The sequence below is a fragment of the Tachypleus tridentatus genome, chromosome 8, assembly GCF_004210375.1.
Source record: "Tachypleus tridentatus isolate NWPU-2018 chromosome 8, ASM421037v1, whole genome shotgun sequence".
NCBI lineage: Eukaryota > Metazoa > Arthropoda > Merostomata > Xiphosura > Limulidae > Tachypleus > Tachypleus tridentatus.
The window spans coordinates 118,620,163-118,639,778 of NC_134832.1; the positions used below are offsets into that span (position 1 = coordinate 118,620,163).

General features: G+C 29.2%; 1 protein-coding gene across 3 annotated transcripts in view; it reads right to left on the minus strand.

Annotated features, from left to right (window-relative positions):
- cdm (importin-13-like protein cdm) overlaps positions 1-19,132 on the minus strand; it is a 55,939-nt gene extending 36,807 nt beyond the window's left edge. For 2 of the 3 annotated variants that reach the window (XR_013012818.1, XM_076451151.1), the window contains exons 1-7: positions 18,628-19,105; positions 17,999-18,118; positions 13,345-13,512; positions 12,441-12,539; positions 8,471-8,524; positions 2,197-2,495; positions 1,982-2,066 (exon numbers count right to left, since the gene is read on the minus strand). Coding sequence is in view for 2 of the 3 variants with exons in the window: in XM_076451151.1 (XP_076307266.1) it covers positions 1,982-2,066; positions 2,197-2,495; positions 8,471-8,524; positions 12,441-12,539; positions 13,345-13,512; positions 17,999-18,118; positions 18,628-18,657 (855 nt within the window). In the remaining variant the exon portion in view is untranslated. Of the gene's footprint in view, positions 1-1,981; positions 2,067-2,196; positions 2,496-8,470; positions 8,525-12,440; positions 12,540-13,344; positions 13,513-17,998; positions 18,119-18,627 lie in introns of all 3 variants that reach the window. The other variant, XM_076451152.1, reaches the window with a different exon arrangement.
- Between the last annotated feature and the right edge of the window lie 484 nt (positions 19,133-19,616).

Here is a 19,616-nt window from a genome sequence, read left to right on the forward strand (position 1 = left end):
CCTCAGAAAAAATTTCAGAAAATTTACAAATACAAATACAGTTTGTATGGATCATGTTGAAATTAAATTAAAATCCAAAATTTTAAGTTTTTTTTTTTATGTATGAAAATAAATAAAACCTTTTACTGAATAAGTTTCAACTCTGATGTATTATGTTTTTAGTGCAAAAAAACAAGTTTATTCTTCATATATATATATACATTCTTTTAATTCAATGGTGAAATAGTCAGTATAGTTTCCTTTTCCCTACTTTTCCATTTCTTTGCTTTTCTTTTTTTATAATTTTTTCACTCTTCCCTTTCTCTCTTTATTCCATAATCCAAAACTCTTCCAAACTTTTTCCATAATTTTCAGTATCTAAAAATTATTCAACTACCTTTAGGATGCTTATTTGAAAAAAAAATTACTTCTATATCAGGACTTGTACCTTCTCTCTTACCTCTGCAGATACCCAAAATTGTTTTATCTTACAACTATTTCATTTTTTACTTTATACATTAACTCTTTGTCTGAGCTGTCCATTTGGATTACTGGCTTGTAGTTTCTTCCTCATGACAGAGAGGCTCTCTAATAAAATAAAAACTGAGTTATAGATTCTAGAACCTTATCTACTTTATAAAATGCTTCATCTTCAACCACATTAAACTGAATGTTGAGACAAAGTTCTCCTTGACTTCGCTCAGAAAGGGTGTACTTGACTCAGTTCTTGGTGCCAGTCCCTGTAAACTTTCTTCTTACACACTCTTGGATTTTGACTCAAATATAAAAAAAGGAAGTGTTTTTACAAATCTTTTCCAAAATTGGTTAGATATAGTCCTTCCTAAATGACTTTTTGGCTTTAGTGATTGGGTTATAAAAACAGAAAATTATTCACTGTAGTTGATTCATCTCAATGTTATCTTCTTTGTGAAGACTAGAAATTAGCAGTACATCAAAACAGAAGCTGACATACAACAGCTGAGACACAGACTGTAATAAAAATGTCAAGGAGTCCTATGTACCTAGACATTGTAACTAGAGGCCACTTGTAAGACCCTGGTATACTAAGATACTTCTATAACTTTTGAGAATACTATTCACAGGCCTGGCTACTTCAAGTACTTTCAGAAATTTATGCAAACTGGATATATTCAGAATCTTTTAATACACTGTGAAAGAATTTGTAGTCCCATGATGATTACTGATCATATTCCTAATCTCACAGCAACCTGATTCATATTTGGTGAAAAACTAAGAATATTTTATTTACAAAACCTGAGGTAAACTTAATGAACTACAATAAAAGGTGAAATTCATCAAGAGAGCATCAAAATGATGCCACTTTTCAGCTCTCTACATTAATCAAAACAAAACACTGTGAGCACCATAACAATGGCTACCAGACCAGAAACTAGTAACTTTTACTGACAGTGTTCAAACTGCTGCACCATGGAAAGTACTTGATATAGGGGCTGAAATTGTACATGCATTAATTCATAAACATACTCTACAAGCTCAAAAAATTTAATCAAAATAAGATATGGACAGGTAAATAATTAAGTTACTTTTATAGGTAATGACCATTTAATATTCAAAATATTCAGTCAAATTTACAGAAACATTTGCATGTATTACAAGAAAGTGATCATCCTCTATTAAACATCAGAATAACCTTACTTATCGATCTATAACTTATATATCTCTAAGAAATGAAAAAAATAGCCCTGCAGCCTTTTTTCAAATAGGAAGTATCAAATTGTTTGTTAACATTTTACTCGTCTTTGTCAATAGTTTAAGAACCAATTCTTGTGACATCTAAAATTCTTACCATAAACTCAAGGTTTCTGCCCTATGAGACAATATTAGCCTAATAGTTTATTAATCATTACTGAAGTCCATTTTGAGCCATAATTCTAGATTATTTCCTTAGATTTAGCATCTACTATATTAAAGTTTAACTCTATTTTCCTATACACAAGTAACAGTTTTTTAAAGAATTCACCATTTCTTTTTCCTCCAGGGCTTTATTCAGCAGGTCCTCAAGCTGAATTACAGAATTCAGAAGTTTTAGAATTAGATTGGGATATCTGCAAAAGAAAATTTGCATTCTTAACTTAGTGTTGATCAGAGATCTCAATTTTAAATCTGATGTTGATCATAGTACAGATAAACAAACACATGTTTCTATAACAGGAAAGTATAAAAAACTACATCTACCTATAAGCTTCTGGATGTGTCACCACATTACTTAATGCTTCCAATGCTGTTTGACAGAGTTCTTCATTATAAACAGCACTCAGAGATAACCTGAATAAAGACTCATACTCTAACAGTAGTGGCCCAAGCTGTGACCAGCTAGAGTAACATTTCAGTCCCATCTGGTGGAGATCTACAAATGAAGATGTCAATGGCTGAGATAAAACTTCGACTAACAACTCCGACACTTGATGTAAGGATGACTGTAGGGCATTCCGAATAATTCCCTTCTGTGAATGAGCCAAGTGTGCAGTCTGAAACTGAGTTAAAACACAAATTACAGTCAACAAAATCCAGCTGTGTTATTTATTTCTTAAGCTTATTCAATATGTAAAATATAAAAAAAGGATTAAACACTTTTATCATTTCTCACAAAAAACATCTTGACAAAATCATTCCTGTATGTTCAAGGATGTAGAACTTGGAATCTATTGACAGGCACTTGAATTTTTGTAATTTTCTATGCTAAGGTTTTCCAGAGTAATACTAAATCTATTCCATTTTGTTTCCCATATCTCTGTTGGAATATTTAAAACATTCCAAGGTAAAAGTTAAAGTACTGCTAAATATAATGAACTAACATACAGCCCATTAAAAATGACAATGCAAGTACTACCACCCTCACCCTGTGGTATACTTTAGCCTCACATTTCATAGCTAACTGAAATAAATTCCACGTAATTAAGCTTGACCAATAAAAAGGCAGAAAAGTGCAGTCAAAGCAGGCAGATGTCAGTGAATTCCTTTGTGAGTCAATCAAGATTAAGATCATTCCTGAAATTAATTTGTAGCATATTCATAAAATAATTATTGGTAAAGATTAGTTAGATTAACAATTTTTAATATACAGAAAAGACAATGCATTTTGGTAAAACTACTTTCCGACAATAGCTTTCACATCATGTCACTTAGCAATGAAAGTATAATCTAATATTGTTAATAGTCTATGTACTGAAAGTACAAAATTAAATGTATATACAACAAAACTAGAAAAATATTTGTTGATTTCATAATTTAGTCTGTATTGACTAAAGAGTTTTATTTAATTGAAAAATATTGGTGATATCACAGAAAAAAGTCAATTCAGAAATGATTTAAATTTAAAACTGAGTCAATATTTTTACTTTCAGGATAAATTTTACACACGTGGTAGGAGATCTCACAATATATCTTCACTTTACGCTCATTACACCAACACTCACACCTTAGGCCCTCTTGCATCCCTCTCACTATAATCATAATGGGTAGACAGTAACTGAACTATTCTATCTAAACATGTGCATTTTGGCTTTTATAATTCCTCCTGTCTTGAGAAATCAAGTGTGATGTGAAGTAACACACACACACTGGCTTTTATATAGGTTTGATGAAAACTTACAGTAAGTGCAAGAGTTTGTTCTAAGAATTTGTTTTAAATGACAGTTTTATTATTACTGTTGTTGTAATGTTTACAAATTAAAAAGATACAAGCACAAAATACAAAATTATTATTTTAATTACATGAATATTAGAATAAGTTGATAATAAGTTTGAATATACTTTTCTTCTTTATCATAGCAGAAGAAAGTAGCAAAAAATTACCATATCTAACTCAAAAATATTAAAGTTCATCAACAAATCATATTAACTATGAAATTTTGAAGTTATGGTGTAATTAGTTCATAGCTTATAAGAATAACATTACAATTTTTTTTGGAAAAATTGACTTTCCAAAATTGCATGAATACACTGGAGAGAATAAGTTTGTGTCTAATCATAATAAGAAAACATTTAAAGCTGTGTGAGAAATGCTATCAGCCCCATCACATTAGCAGATTTTTTACCACTATGTTATGACTAAAGGCTCATTTGTAAAACAAGGGATTAAATTATTAACAAATTAAAAAACTACTAAGCTTAGATGAACATAAAAATAAATGCATAAAATATAGAATGATGAGTTTTATTTAAAAAACAAAAACAAATCCAATAAGACACTTAATTAAGCAAAGAGGACAGTCTAAGAGCTTCTTTGCTTATGAAATTTTCCCTAAATTTCATTTTTATTCAAGAAAAAAGTTGGACAAACATCTGGGAAATGTTTAAAGAAAAGCTCTAAGCCTTAATTGGACAAATTTTATAAATCTTGGTGAAGTGGAAAAGATGGTTGGATCTTTTACGGTAATCATTCAAAGTCATTTGACATCGAACAAGGAAATTCTTGTTGACTAAAATATTACTAATCTGTTTGCAATTTTTAAAAATACAAGGACTATGATATTACCTTAAAAATTATAAACTTAATAGTTTGGCTTTTCTTATCAGGAAGATGTTGAAATTTATGGCCAGATATAATTTAAAAAAAGCTTCCAGAAAATTGCCATTTGATAGGTAATCCAAAACTTTTTTCTTGGAATTTTTTATATTGTTTCTTTTATAAAGCATTTGTTTTCTTTAAATGAAAGAGGTGTACATGGTGCTATACACCTTATCTATCATAAAGCATTTAATAACAGTAAGAATTAAAACTGCCATGATCTGAAAATCTTAAGCCCAGAGCAACAACCACAAATGATAGGATTTTCAACATGCAGCAGACTATTTGAACTATTTTTAACTATACATAATCAAATAACAATTACTGATATATTAGTTTCTCTTCTTTATAATTAAAACATAAAATGCAACACTAAAGCATTGGACAAGTTTTTTTGGATTAAAATTGACAAATTCAGTTAAGATAATCATAATGAATTAGTTTACTAGGTATTTAATGTTTCTACAAGCAAATACTCTTTGACACAAGTTGCAAGTCTAAGTTCACAAACAATGTTTCAAGTACAAATCCCTCACCAATGGTACTATGCTTACCTACAGTTAGAGAATTTCTTTGCTATACAATCAATTATATTAATAAATACAACAACTCTTACTGCAAACACTGATCTGAAATAATCATTCAGTACTTCACAGAATTCACAATAAATTTACAGAATGGCTGCTCCTGTTTGTAACTAATATACCCCCATCTCTATACATTACATAAAGCTTTTTGATTATTACACCACTATAATCAGCAGCTCCCACTAGCAAACTACTGAATTATAATACTGAAAATAGAAATAGCTTTAAACAATATTTTTTTTGTGATTTAAATTTGGTGTTAGCAGTACATTAACTCCTATTTCATTTCAAACAAATTTTACACATATGAGCATTTCTAGAATACAACCAAGACACACAAATCCTATGTATACAGGTGGCTCAAATGAGTGTCATGACTTTTTTAGAGTTACATCAAAAAATTAATTAAATAAATTTGGTATAAATTTATATCAGCACTACTGATATCAAAAAGTAGTTCATAATTCAAATTTTATTACCCAAGTCTTAATTACAAAGGGAAATATTTAAACTGTTAAGCTTCATTTCTCTGTCTTATGTGTCCCATCTTGTCTCTGTTTTCTCCTTTTTAGACTTTCTTGATTTCTTTATATGGGTTTCATTGTCCATTATATTAGAAACAAACTTTTGAAATTAGCAGGTCAGAATATCAAATGCAAACTGTTCATAGTTGCAATATAATTGGATATAAATTAATCTGTTCTACTCACCAGTTAGACTTCTCTGATCTATTGTAGCTTGGAAAAATTTATCTTAACTAAGTCTTTATTTTAATTGACATATTTCTAACCAATACTAAGAGCAAATTTTAAGTCTATGGGCTTTGTACATTCACTTCTTTAATTGTAGCCATCAGAGATGGCAATTTCCTAAAGAAATATCTATTGAAAGGAATCAATGCTCCAAGCATTATTTATGAAGCTGTGTATAGTAATTTTGGGACATTATAGTCTAGTATCTGATATATTTTTGATGTTTTAAAATGTATATTAGAAAGAAACATTTTACCAAAGCATTGTAAAATAAACTTTATTATTTCCATACATTCTTAAGTACAAAAGTAGTGAAAAAGTAAAAATTACAAAGCTACAAGATGACATTACAAAAAGTAAGTTCATTTTACAGTTGGACACTGTATATACAGTTCAAGGCACACACATGTACATAGCAAGGCATAATTGTAGCTTAATTATTTGTTTTCACTAAGATGACCGACTGGTATATCAGTTTCACTTACTATGAGATGAGTAATGTTACACTGTGAAACAATAAAACAAAAAGAAAGCAAATGTTTAAAAGTTAGAACACGGGCTGTTAAGATAGATAATTGTAATATAAAACAAAAAGAAAGCAAATGTTTAAAAGTTAGAAACACAGGCTGTTAAGATAGATAATTGTAATTGTCTGTTATAATGTTCAGTCATTCTAGAAAAAGAAAATTTTGATTTTATTTCAAATTTTTCAACTAACACACAAATCATCTTTCACTTAGACTGACTCAGTATGTGTTTTGTAAGTTCACAGATAATTCCTTTGTAAAAATCTTGTATTAAAAAATCTGATTTTTGGGTGCAATAGACTTGTAATTTTTACCAAAAGCTTGCCATATTTTGTGAAAATGTAGTATGAAGAGTTATGGTATGTATAGCTTCAATTTCATGGTGGTTACAGGTTTGGTTAAATCAACCACCCCTTATTTATAGAATTAATAATATGTTAGCTTGAACTTGCTTTCAGAGATTTTGCTAAATTTTTGGGTCATCCATATATTCCAAATTGCATGCATTAAAAAATTTGCATCCTGTGTTTTGTCAACATACACTTTTCATTATGTAACATGAATATACACAACTCCATGGCTTTTCCACTTGAATCTAACAGGTGTCAAAAAACAACAACTTTCAAACCACAAATCAATCAAAATTTATGCTTTGTCACATTACCTACAATCACACACTCCAGCAATTCAATTATTTTCCAGTTTTTGTACAAAAGGAAGTCGATATACATATATGTATATATTTGATTTTTGTCAATCTCAATATGTTTACAATAATCAAAACACAATCAAATATTTTTCACTGACTTTAAGAAATTTCAACCAGTAAAAGCATCTATGTACTGACCATGAATATTCAGCAGTGATAACAATAAAGATCTGTACTTGATCTCATTCAAAGACAATAATAGCTTATATAGTTCACAAAAAAGCAAAAATATTACTTTAGTTAAGAATTTTATATAAAAAGTTATATTAAGTTCAATGCATATAATATGTGGAATTGGTTTTCATTAAAATATTTTCCATTTCTTAATATTTCAATTTAGATTAAATTTAAACAAAACACTCAGCAGCACAGTTTGGACTTCATCAGTTGTAGAACTTGTTTCATGACTGGTGCAAAAACATTTATGGAACTAAAACCCAAAACATGTAATACTGTGTCTTACTGAACTTTTATTTTCAACCATACTTCTAAAAAAAGATAAACAGTTTAACACTAACACAATGGGAAATATCTTTAATGTTATTAGACTCTTTAAAAAACATTAAAACTATGTATCTTATATAAAATTGTCTAAAACATTATCTGACAATGGACTGTGTACATGTATGACAAATTATTACTGGTAGGCCACTAAAAAGTAATATTTTAAAACTTGTTAATAAAAAATTGTTGTTGTTTTCAACTAAGCACAAAGCTACACAACAGGCTATCTGTGCTCTGCCCACCATGGGTATCGAAACCTGGTTTTTAGTGTTGTATGTCTGCAGACATACTGTTGAGCCACTGGGGGCAACTTGTTGATAACACTGAGGTTTGGGATATGGATGATATTTCTCTTAATATTGTTTTCTCTGGACTGCAGAAAAATTAGAAGTGGTTTACTTTAAGCCCTCATAACCTGAATATTAAATAAGAAAGATTGTTGATTTAAGTATAAGAAGTCACAAGTTTAAGTCCTGCATGCCCAGATCTGGATTTGGCAAAATTACTTCTCTTTGAATTAATAATTTATGATTTTTTTAATGTTTGGGTGTTTTCTGTTAAGTTAAAGTTTAAAAAAATGTTTTTGGTAGAAATGTAATTACAAAATACTACATTAACTCTATTATGCTTTATGTAGTTGTATTGGTGGGTTAAATACATGCTTTGTTGAACTGAAAGGCTTTTATTCTTACAATCTCTTAAATATTCTGTATCAATAAATTTCTGGCTAAGTTCTTCACTCTTTCAACTACAGCCAAACTACTTCATTTACTATTAATACAGTTTAGGTTACATAGTTTACACTCTCAAGTATAATTACAGGATAGTTACTATCAATAAATGTTTGTTAAGTTACTCACTTCTTCTGGCAGCACTGTTAGAAGTTCAAGAAGAATTAGCATCACTTGTTGAGGCTGAAAAAGAACAAGTCATTAGCTGCTAGTAACTTGACAGTTCTACAGAAAACATTTATATCACTGGTTAATGTCAAATAATTGACTTGTTTCTAAAATGGGGAACAAACATTAGGCCTAAAACTTTCATAATGGTAAAAGTGTTTTAGTTTAAAATATTCAAAATTTGTGAAATACCACTATAATATGAAGGTATTTCTTTATTTCTTGCATACAATAATAAATAAGGTGAATATCTGTATTCTAAAGATGGCTGAAGATAACCTAAGAAGGTTATTTTAATTAAAGTTTTAATACTCCTACTGGCCATCTTTAGAATACATTTTTACTGCTAGTGGGTTTCTCCTCATCATGAAGGCAATAGTCTATAAAACACAGAATCACTTTTTTGTACCTCAAATATAAAAAAACAAGTCAATATACATATAAATTTGAATATATGGCTAATAATCTTTTGCACTTGTATATAAACTATTAAATATATCTTATGAAACACACTATAAAATACACTCCTTGATTGTTTTTAGTGATGTATAGAGTACTTAACAAAACATTGAGATATTATCATAAAAAACTGAAAGATAAAAGGCAGATTGTTTAACAAAGATTGCAGTATAGAAAAATAGAACATACAACAGTATGTAGGTATTGTAGTACAGAAAGACATTTAAATATTATAGAAGCTCATGCAAATTAAGTATTGTTTTCCCCCATGAATGTTGAGTTAATTACAGAACTGTGATCACACTTGAGATAGGCAATTACTTGTCACACATAAAATATCAAATATCACTGATCGCATTTATAGCAAGTTCCCAAAAGTTGATCAGTGACTTGGAAGAGCATGTGATTGCTCTTTTTCAAAAAAAATATTTATACAACAGGATTATCAATTAGTGTAGTCAAAAGTCACAACATTTTGAAGAGTAAGTCTTCAATTTTTATTGTAGAGTTTACACATCAGAACATTTATGACAAGCTTTAAAACACAGTACAACCAATCAGAAACATCCTCATCCATGAAATTAAGGCTATAGTTATAAAATTAATCTATGTATATCTCTTAGTACATTAATAATGCAATAATAACAAGATGATTTGAAACTGACAAAGCTTTATAACTGTATCATGAAATTAATGAATGTTTTTGTGAGAAAGATTACCAAATCAACTTGAACCACAGCAATTTCATTTAAGCACATATTCTAAAGCTCATAGTGCAACTCCAATATATTTTTGTCCCTGGGACCTGATTCAAACTTAACCAACATGTATACATAACCTTCCACATACACTTATCAATAATATTTATTTAAAATAATTACCTTTACCATTATAAAAAACTTGATAAGTGTCAAATTCTATTGAATTAGAATACTATTTTTAGTACAAATTTCCTGAAATTTCCCTATGGATGGTTGACTAATAATACAACAAAGAAGCAAAAACACAACCTAAAGTGCTGGTATTAAATAAAAAAACAAACAAGAAAACACAACTTCATTTTAAGCAATGCTAATTAAGTTCAATCCATTGAAAATTAAAAACTATTATTGTTATTAAACACTTGAAAGTATAGATTTTGTAGTTTTAAAAATATTATACTAAAATTAGCAACCAAGTCAACAATTAAGTATTTCTGTAAATCTATAATTTCTCATTTGTTTAAGAAAATGTTTCAAGACATAAACATATTTCTGTACAATAAATAGTTTGGTTAAATAGTAAAAAAAACTTGTATTTCAGTGCTTTTAGTAACTAAATGATATATATATAAAGGTATCTGTTAAAACTGGCTCAGTATTAAAGATCAAAGTCAATTTTTATGGCATGGTTTAAAATGTAAAACAAAAAATAGTAAATCCTACAAAAATTAAAAAAGGAAAATTCTATATTTTGATAATTGTATGATTTTTGAACTTTATATTGTTTGCCATTTGTATTTATATATACAATTAATATAGACATATCTTTACTGATAGCATAAAAAAATATTAGTCTGGTCTATGAAAGAACAAAAATAAACTTTGTTAGATGAAACACCAGAGTGATTTATGGCCATTCTTAGTTGAAGACAAAAAATTAACCTAAGCATTCTTCTCATTTAAAATTTAAAACAAAAAGTTGTGAAAAATAAAGTAAAAAATATATGTCAATAAATAATGTGGAAAAGTTACAGTTCTGAGTAACAAAATATTTTATTTGTACCCAAACATGATGAGAGACATAAATCAATGAACTCAGAACTACTATAACAGGTGGATTGTTCATTAACACCATTAGACTAGACACTGAATACAGTTTCAGGTTTTTAGTATTTAGTTATCTACATGTAATTTATAACATTTGTACAACTTTATTATCCGATATCTTTTGGTACTTCTCACTACAAAAACATCACGAGTCAGCATCATCTCAAACAAAGAAAGAAGCAAAATAAACTTGACATTAACTACCAGTTAAAATCATCAAAACACTAGAGTACAGTGTGTCAAGTTAAAGTTGTATTATGAGTTTTTCTAAAAAGAATAAGAAATATGCTCCAATTCAAAACTGATAATTGTAGTAGCTAGTGATTTCTATGTCAACAGATTCTTAGATGTAGAAGAAACTTCAAGTTCCAGACAAAAACGATTTATTTAGACAACTACACAACAGTGTTTGGCTAGATATATTAACATACAACTATTTTGAATATTTTTTCATCATATTTTATGTTTTCACATAAAAAACCTGGTTCAAAAACAAAACAATATAAACTGTTACTACTGCTTTCAACCTTCTCATTTTGATATAGAATCTTCCAAAAATGTTCAGTTACTGTAAGTATATGTAGTTTTTACATAACATATGATTACGTCAGTCATCAAGCAACTTTTGTTCTAGTTACCTATTACTACATGTTGTTTTCCCTGAGATAAAACCTGGTGTGCCAAAGTGAAAATAGTTGTAAATGTACATCTAGTATATTCAAGTATACTTCAGTTTTCTCCAATGATAAATCAGGTAATTTCTCAAGGTTTAAACCTCCCTTATCTTCTAAAAGAATGATCAGTTTCTTGGCTAGTGCTAGTTCCCAAAGAAAATCAAAACACTACAGATCTTAAGTACATAGCATAATGCTGACTGGGGCAGAATTATAAATATACTGAAAATAAACATTTTGTATGAACAGCTCACAGAACTTTCAGAATTCCAACTTTTCAGTTAAGGCAATCACCCTTCATGCTGAAATAATTCACACACTGTGACTTTGTGATGTGCATGTCTTTTTTTCAGCAACTCTACACCAAGTTATCTGTAATGTGTCCACTGAGGGGAATTGAACTCCTGAGTTTAACATTGTAAACCTGATGACTTACTGCTGTCCCACCAGAAGCTGATTTGTGTTATTAATTAAAGATTGTTTTCACTTTATGTTTACACTTGTATTCAGCCTTTATATTTACATAAACATAGTTTGAGAGAAATTCAGAATTAAATCACAGTACTTCCTCCTGTCCAAATGTACAGTTACAGAGTGGACCTATCTTACTCATTACTGGGAGAAAAATCAGTTTTACCTGAGAATAAAATACTATATTATGAAGATAACACAAACTTTTGTTTCATGCTGGCTTGGTTAAAGAATAAAGCAGTATCATATAAATGAAACTAAAAAATACTTATCACAGCACAAATTATTATACGTAACTATGACAAGAAAAAAAAACTGTTTAATACTATTTCCAAATATTTGTTAGGAAGCTCATTATTATTATTTTTTAAATACAATTTTTCCAAAAGAAAAAAAGCACAAAAACAAAAATACTACTAAGAATCATCATTCATAAACAATGTCCTTGCAGTGAGTGCAGAGAACTTTTGTTTTGTAATAAAGAAGTATTCACCTAAAATGTTATACAAATAAACTTACAGGTAGGGATGGAAGATGAGAAGGTTGCACTGTGGCTACCACATCAGAAATGGCTGTTGGCCAATGATGAGAGACAGTGTGAATAATGTAAGCAGACAGCTGAAACAAACAAATCTCAAACTACACATTTTAACTGACAATACAAGTTTAGAATCTTCTATAAAACATCTTCCATTTCTAGTAGATAAGAATAATGAAGCAATAAATCAATAAAAATACTTCCTTCCCTTTTTTTAGCAGCTAATTCTTTATAAATAAATTAAATGACTAACTTGAGATTTACAGATCTGAAAAAAATTAAAATCAAAAAATAAAACCTTGCCTTTAGAGACAGAGTTTTCCCTTACAAAAAATCCTAAACAATTTCACTTCTATTGTTAAAAAATTGTACTCTCAAACAATTAACAGAAGGTATTATCCACAATAACTGGAAATAATGTAACTTCTACAACTAAGACTATATCGTTGTGTATCTTTTCTTATGCTTGGTAAGATATCTGTAAAGTTGGAAGATGTCCACTTCTGTTACAAAGAAATTTAAAAGAACTATAATGAATAATAAATAACATTTAGAAAACATTATACATAAAACTGAGTTTAAGTAAACAAGTCTGATTTGTTAAATTGTTTTTATTCTGGAGGAAAATTAAACAAAAGAAATACTGAGTATTTTAAACTGGAAGTATAAATATGTCTAAAATATCAATTACAAAACTTCCGACAAATTAACTGTGCTAATTTTTAAAAAAAAATCTGTGTCTTCACTACAGTTGCTAAACATCATGATTTTTGTTAGTTTTCTTCAGTATGGGTTAAAATAGTATTAAATTTGCTTTGTATACAAATTAAAAGTATAATTTATATTACCAAAAAAATGTACATTAAACGTAAAATAACAACTTACTGCAACACACAACTGTGTAAGAACAATCTTTGGACCTCCTGAATAAGAAAGAATAGCTTCAAGTAACTTGTTGCGAAGTGGTTCATACTGATTTGAAGGTAGTTCATGAAAAAACTTTGAAATCTTCACGTGTAAAGTGCTTGCTCCAAAGAACTGAACCACGTGGCTCTGAAAATTTTCAAAATTATAATATTGAAATAAATACAAATTATTTTTAGTTTGTTAATATAACTAAGGTTGTCCTTCTCTTTTGTCTTTTTCAAACAAAGGAACTTTTGAAATGTTTCATTAATCTTCTCTTGAATGCTGTCATAAATAATATTGTTTCCTTAAAATATCACACTGAAAGTACAGTTTCTTTTTCTACTTAATACTTACACAATCTTATTTTGTAAATCCAGTTAATATGAAAAGAATGAAGATAGTCAATTTGGTCACCTTGAAACTAAACATATAACTCTGAATTTATTAAAACACATCATATATCCATAGTACAAATAAAAAATAAAATAATAAAAAACAGATTTATTAATAATGTACTTCTATTAAAACTTTCTCTGAACTTCCAAAGCCTTTACTGAATCAGTTTGAATAAAAAGCTATTTCTATTGTAAAAATAAAAATACTTTTATTTTATACCTTAAATATTTCATTTGCATAACCTCTAGAACCTCTTAAATGAACATTAAATCTTATGTGGTAACACTTAAAATTTTATCTATTCCAAACTAACTGTAGAAATCATCAAGGTACAGTGAGATTAAGTTTCTAATATTGAATAAAATGAATAATCTTTTTCTCTCTCTCAGCACTAACTGCAGTATTAATCAGAACATTTGAAGTTGTTTACCTTTAAAATTTTAACAGTTAATCTTTTTTTGAATCTTTTTTCTTTTAATTTAATATTTTTAGTGCTGTACCTTTCACAGCTGAACCAGTAATTCTTGCATAAAAAGCAATAAATTACTGAATGAGTCCAACTTTTATCTTCCCATAAAATTAATGTAAACAGCACATTATTTAATGTCTTATTTTGCACCAATGCTTGAACTAGCATAGTTTCCAGCATTTTATTTAAATTTTGTTAGGCTAAGCTGACAAGTGCATAGTTTTTACATTTTAAGTATTTCATTATAAATAAACAGTGATTTTTATAGTATTCTTCACATGTTGATTTACATGCGAATAGAAATATCTGAAGATCTTCCCTAAGCCACAAAATCTGATAAATTTCAATGTTAAAAAAAATTAAAAAATAACTGCCTCTCTCAAATATTCATTTCAGAACACTATATATAAAAGGCATTAAAACAGTATGTCCCATAACTTCTGTAATTTACCTGTCTATCCAAGTAAGTTATAAATAGGTTTAAAAAATTCTATATTTCAGACCATCAAATCTGATAAAAATAAGTCAAGGTAATTATCACTGAGCAAAGAGCAATGGAAATAAAAGCAAGTGTAGAATTCTAAAAATGAACCTTTAGAATCTGTTTAATCATAACAATAAGAAGCTTTTAAAATTCAGATCTAAATTTCTTTTTTTTGGCAGAACTTTCTGTATATTTTACAATGCTTTGGAATGACTTATTTAAAAATGTAGTTATCACTGGTGGTTTAGGATCCTTACATCTTTCAGTTCAAATGGTAACTGAACTCCAAAAATAAAAAGAGCATAGTTAGCAACATACAGACTTAAAAACCCTTTGTCTGTTTAGCTAAAAAATATTATGTCATATGGTTTTTCCAATACCAAACAGCCTCCAAGAAAATTAAAATAAATGCTTTGGGAAATCTTCTATAAGATTTTATTTGAAAAATAATGCCATTTATCACTAGTAATTGCAAAAATTCCAACTGCAGACATTTTTAAATTCTGTGATATTTTGGACATTTAAAAATGGCATCCACATCACAGATGCAAATGTTCAAAGTAATGGAGCATAAAATACTATAACAAATTGCAGTTATGAGTTATTACCAAGAAGGTTTTCAGTTTCTAAAAACAGCAAGGTAGAATTCAGCCACTCACTTATTCAATGACCAAACAGTATCCTCAAATGAAACCTTGAGCCACTGACAGAGGACAAGCAAGAGTTGGCCAACCAAAACTACATCCATTGCCTCAGAACCTGATATAGCAAGCAATTCCAGTTGTAACACAGCCCCTTCAAGCACAACAACAACATGCAAGTGATGATTGGTAGGATTATGATGATTTTGATCTATTTTACAATGACTAGTTACCACAGTATAACTGGCAACATGGTGCCTGTGGATACTAAACTTTAATTTTTTTGTTTCCAGATGCAGTTTTTCAACTTATTTTTCAAGAGAGAAGCAGGCAACCTGAACAGTTTTTATAACAGTCTTGTCAACACTGTACTCAAGTCTCAATTTTGCATATGGATTGATACAAACATATCTGAAATAAAAGCTTATGTTGCATTGTAGATTGCAATGTAACTGTCAGAAGAATAAACTAGAAGACTATTGGAGAACCTTTTGACTTAACTTTATGCCATTCAATGATATCATAAGATAGATTTGAGATAGTAACTTCCTTTATCCATTTTACATACAATAGGCTTGACAGACCACTACATAGTCAGCTTGGATTTGATCCTCTCTGGAAAAAAAGTGACTCCTTTTGGATATCTGTGACCCTCCACTAAGCATTGCATTTAACTAAAAATTAATGGCAGTGTATCTTTCAGGTAGTATTTGTCATCTACACCCACACATTATGGAATAAAGCAGTATACCTTATATGACAGCATATCCAGCCACAATTATTGTAGTAAAGAGGCTCTTGTTACCCAAGAAATGTTTCTGGAACTAAGTCTATTTGCTTAGAATTATTGAAGGGATATGATCACAGCAGTGTGGTAATGTACATTGATAATTTCTGCTCATCAGCAAAATTATTTGCTAAACTACAAAGGTTTGGCATGGAGACATGTAATACCACAAGACTTGGACCCCAAGGAATGCCACCAGAGACTCATCCAAAGCATCTCTATCTAGAAAAAGGTAATTATCTAATACTTATGAGAGAAAGAAACCTTGGTTTGTGCCTGGCAAAATACAAAATGGGTTCACCAGTTGCCTTTTGTACACACTAATAATACAGATGATTTAACAGGCATGTAAGAACTGAGATATATAACTATTACGTGGTAGTGTTGACATACTGAATCAAAACTGAGAACTTGTGCATCTCCCTATGAGACCTCATAGTGATACGAGACTGTCTACTACAGGATACTGGAAGTTTCCCTGATAAATGCTTATGTTCTATATAGTGCTGATCAAGGAGAAAATGCTGAAAGTCCAAGAAAATTTCATGAGCAAATGATTCAAGGCTTACTGCATGTATTTCAAAAAAGCAGTAAATGTTTGGTCCAAGCACCAAGCCTTGATCTATCAACTACACTTGTAGAGACATTCTGTTATCCAGTTTAGCAATTCAAAGTACAAATCAAACTGTAGTCTGCAGTGACCAGTCTTAAAATTGAAAACCAATTTTAAATGTAAACCATGCAATATAGCAATGTGTGCAGTTCCAAGCCATGAACTGTATCACCTCTACATTGCTTATAGACAACCAGAATACCAAAGACTAAAGAACAACACAAATCAATAAGAAGACAGTAAAAAAAGGATAGTTCACACTGATGTCATAGCACAGAATATATTTTCCAGAAAGATGAAAAGTGTGTCAAAGAGTTAAAACATTATTTGGGATAAACATCTAAAACAAAAGATTTCATTTATTCTAAATAAATTTTATTTTGGTTGTTTTGATAATTAAAGAAGTAATCTTTATAATCCAAGATGGTTGTTGTTAAACCTTAATTATTCTCATGTTAAATAAAGAAACTGGCATAGAATACATGTACATATTTCCAATTTCTTTGGTGTCAATTAGAATTTTATGACCATACGTTAATCTCCTAAATAGTCTGATGTTTACAATGTAATACTAACCATACTTTAAAATCCTACAGTTTGATGTTTACAACAAATACTAACCATACTTTAAAATCCTACACAGTCTGATGTTTACAATGTAATACTAACCATACTTTAAAATCCTACACAGTCTGATGTTTACAATGTAATACTAACCACACTTTAAAATCCTACATAGACTGATGTTTACAACATAATATTAACCATACTTGAAAAATCCTACATAGTCTGATGTTTACAACATAATACCACAAAATATTTTTCTAAAATTGTAGATAAGCAAAATAACTTTTTGAAGAGTGTAGCACTGAATTTAGAAACATTAAGGAAGTATACACTGTATTTATCAAAATGTTAATTAGTATTCTACCCAAAATTTTTATTTTACTTATTTTTATGTGTTAGTCTTTTGTTTAATGTGTGACTTATTGCCAGGTTTCTTCACAATTATTTGTTTCCTAAAGAACTGGTACTACAAGTGCTCCTTTTCTTTGATATTTAAAGCAATTCTACGATTACATAATTTTTTACCTTACACCAAGTCTTAACAGGTAGCTTGTTATAATTACAACCCTACCATTTATATTTTCTGAAAAAACTTATAGTATGGCTCACAAGCTCTAATTTTGAACTATTCAATTTTCTTGTTGTAAAGTGTACTGTGAAAATTTAGACATACCTTGGATGCATCCAGGAGGTCCCAAGCAAAGAACCAGGCCTGGGGTGAGATCTGAGCTTGAGTGAGGAAATGGTTGGTCTGCTGTTGGTTTGGTCCTCCTTGGTAAAATTGATGAAGATTCTAAAAATTGAAAAAAATCTTTTATTAAATTACACAAATATTGTTTAAATTTAATAAGTGTTTCATCATAGTTAAAATTAATAACAGTTAATGAACATTTCATAATTTCTAAAATTTAGTTTTTAAAAAGTATAAAGAATTTCTACAGTTTATAAGGAGGTAAATAGTCTAACTGGAGCATAATGAATGTAAGGAATGGAAGCTATGTCTTTGTTCATTTGTTAACATAAGAGCATCATAAAGGCAATCCCTTTAGCAGCAATTTACCAAAACGTGTGAAACCATATTTTTGCATTATACAATATTTTAAACTAGAAAAATGAACATCTGTCACAAAAACATTTACAATTTTCCTTCTCAATATGTTTATTTCTTGCATGTAATACAAGATGCAATCTTGGTTGGAGGTAAACGTAAATTTCAAACGTTGTAAAACTAAAAATACAAGGAATTGGATAAACGAACACTGAAAGTGACAACACATGAACAGTTAAACTTTTGTAACTTACCCTTTCGATAACATCTGATGAGTATTCCATCTTTATCACCTTTTTTGACTAAATAATCAACATTTACAAACCAATATTCAATGACAATTCAATGCTACTACTACTAGCACGAAGGTTACGTTGCCCTATAAAATGCTACAAAATAAAAATACTTCGACTTTAAGCTCTAATAAAGTAATGTACGCCAGTAATAGGTATATATTTTAAACAATTATAAATTTGTTCTGCACTTTAGAAATTATATATTTTACTACTCTGTTTTTGCTTACGTCACGCCTCTCCTTAAAAATAATCTGTTAAAAGAGTTATCATCAATTTAGATTTTAACAAAAATGAATATAAATAACTGGTAAAACTTATACATAAAATAAACGCTACTTTCTTCGATCATACATCACCATCACACCTTCTATTGACGCAATTTTACAATTGTATCATAGAGCTCTGTGTACAATACTCGAAACAATATGAAAGAATTAAGTGCCACCTATTACTAGCATTTTCTCATACATTATCAACATATATTCAATAACTACGAGTTTTCCAACAAAAATATATCATAAAGTATTTTTTAATTTGAAGAATTATTTAAATTAAAAAAATTAAATACGATCTCAATCTTATTATTATATAAGCCAATTGTCAAATGAAAATATGAAACAGTCAGTATATGATATTTTATTATTTGAGCTTTGCTTCGTTTGATTATTTGTTGTTAAGCACAAAGCTACACAATGAGGTGTCTTTTCTGTGGGCTCAGCATGGCCAGGGGATTAAGGCACTCGACTTGTAATCTAAGAGTTGCGAGTTCAAATCCCCGTCGAACCAAACAGGCTCGCCCTTTCAACCGTGGGGGCGTTATAATGTTACGGTCAATCCCACTATTCGTGAGACTGTATGCTGTTTAACATTCCGTTATACATAATTTACTCTTTTAAGAAATATGTTCATCTGAAAATACTATGTATGTATTCAAGAGCTGTTTCTGC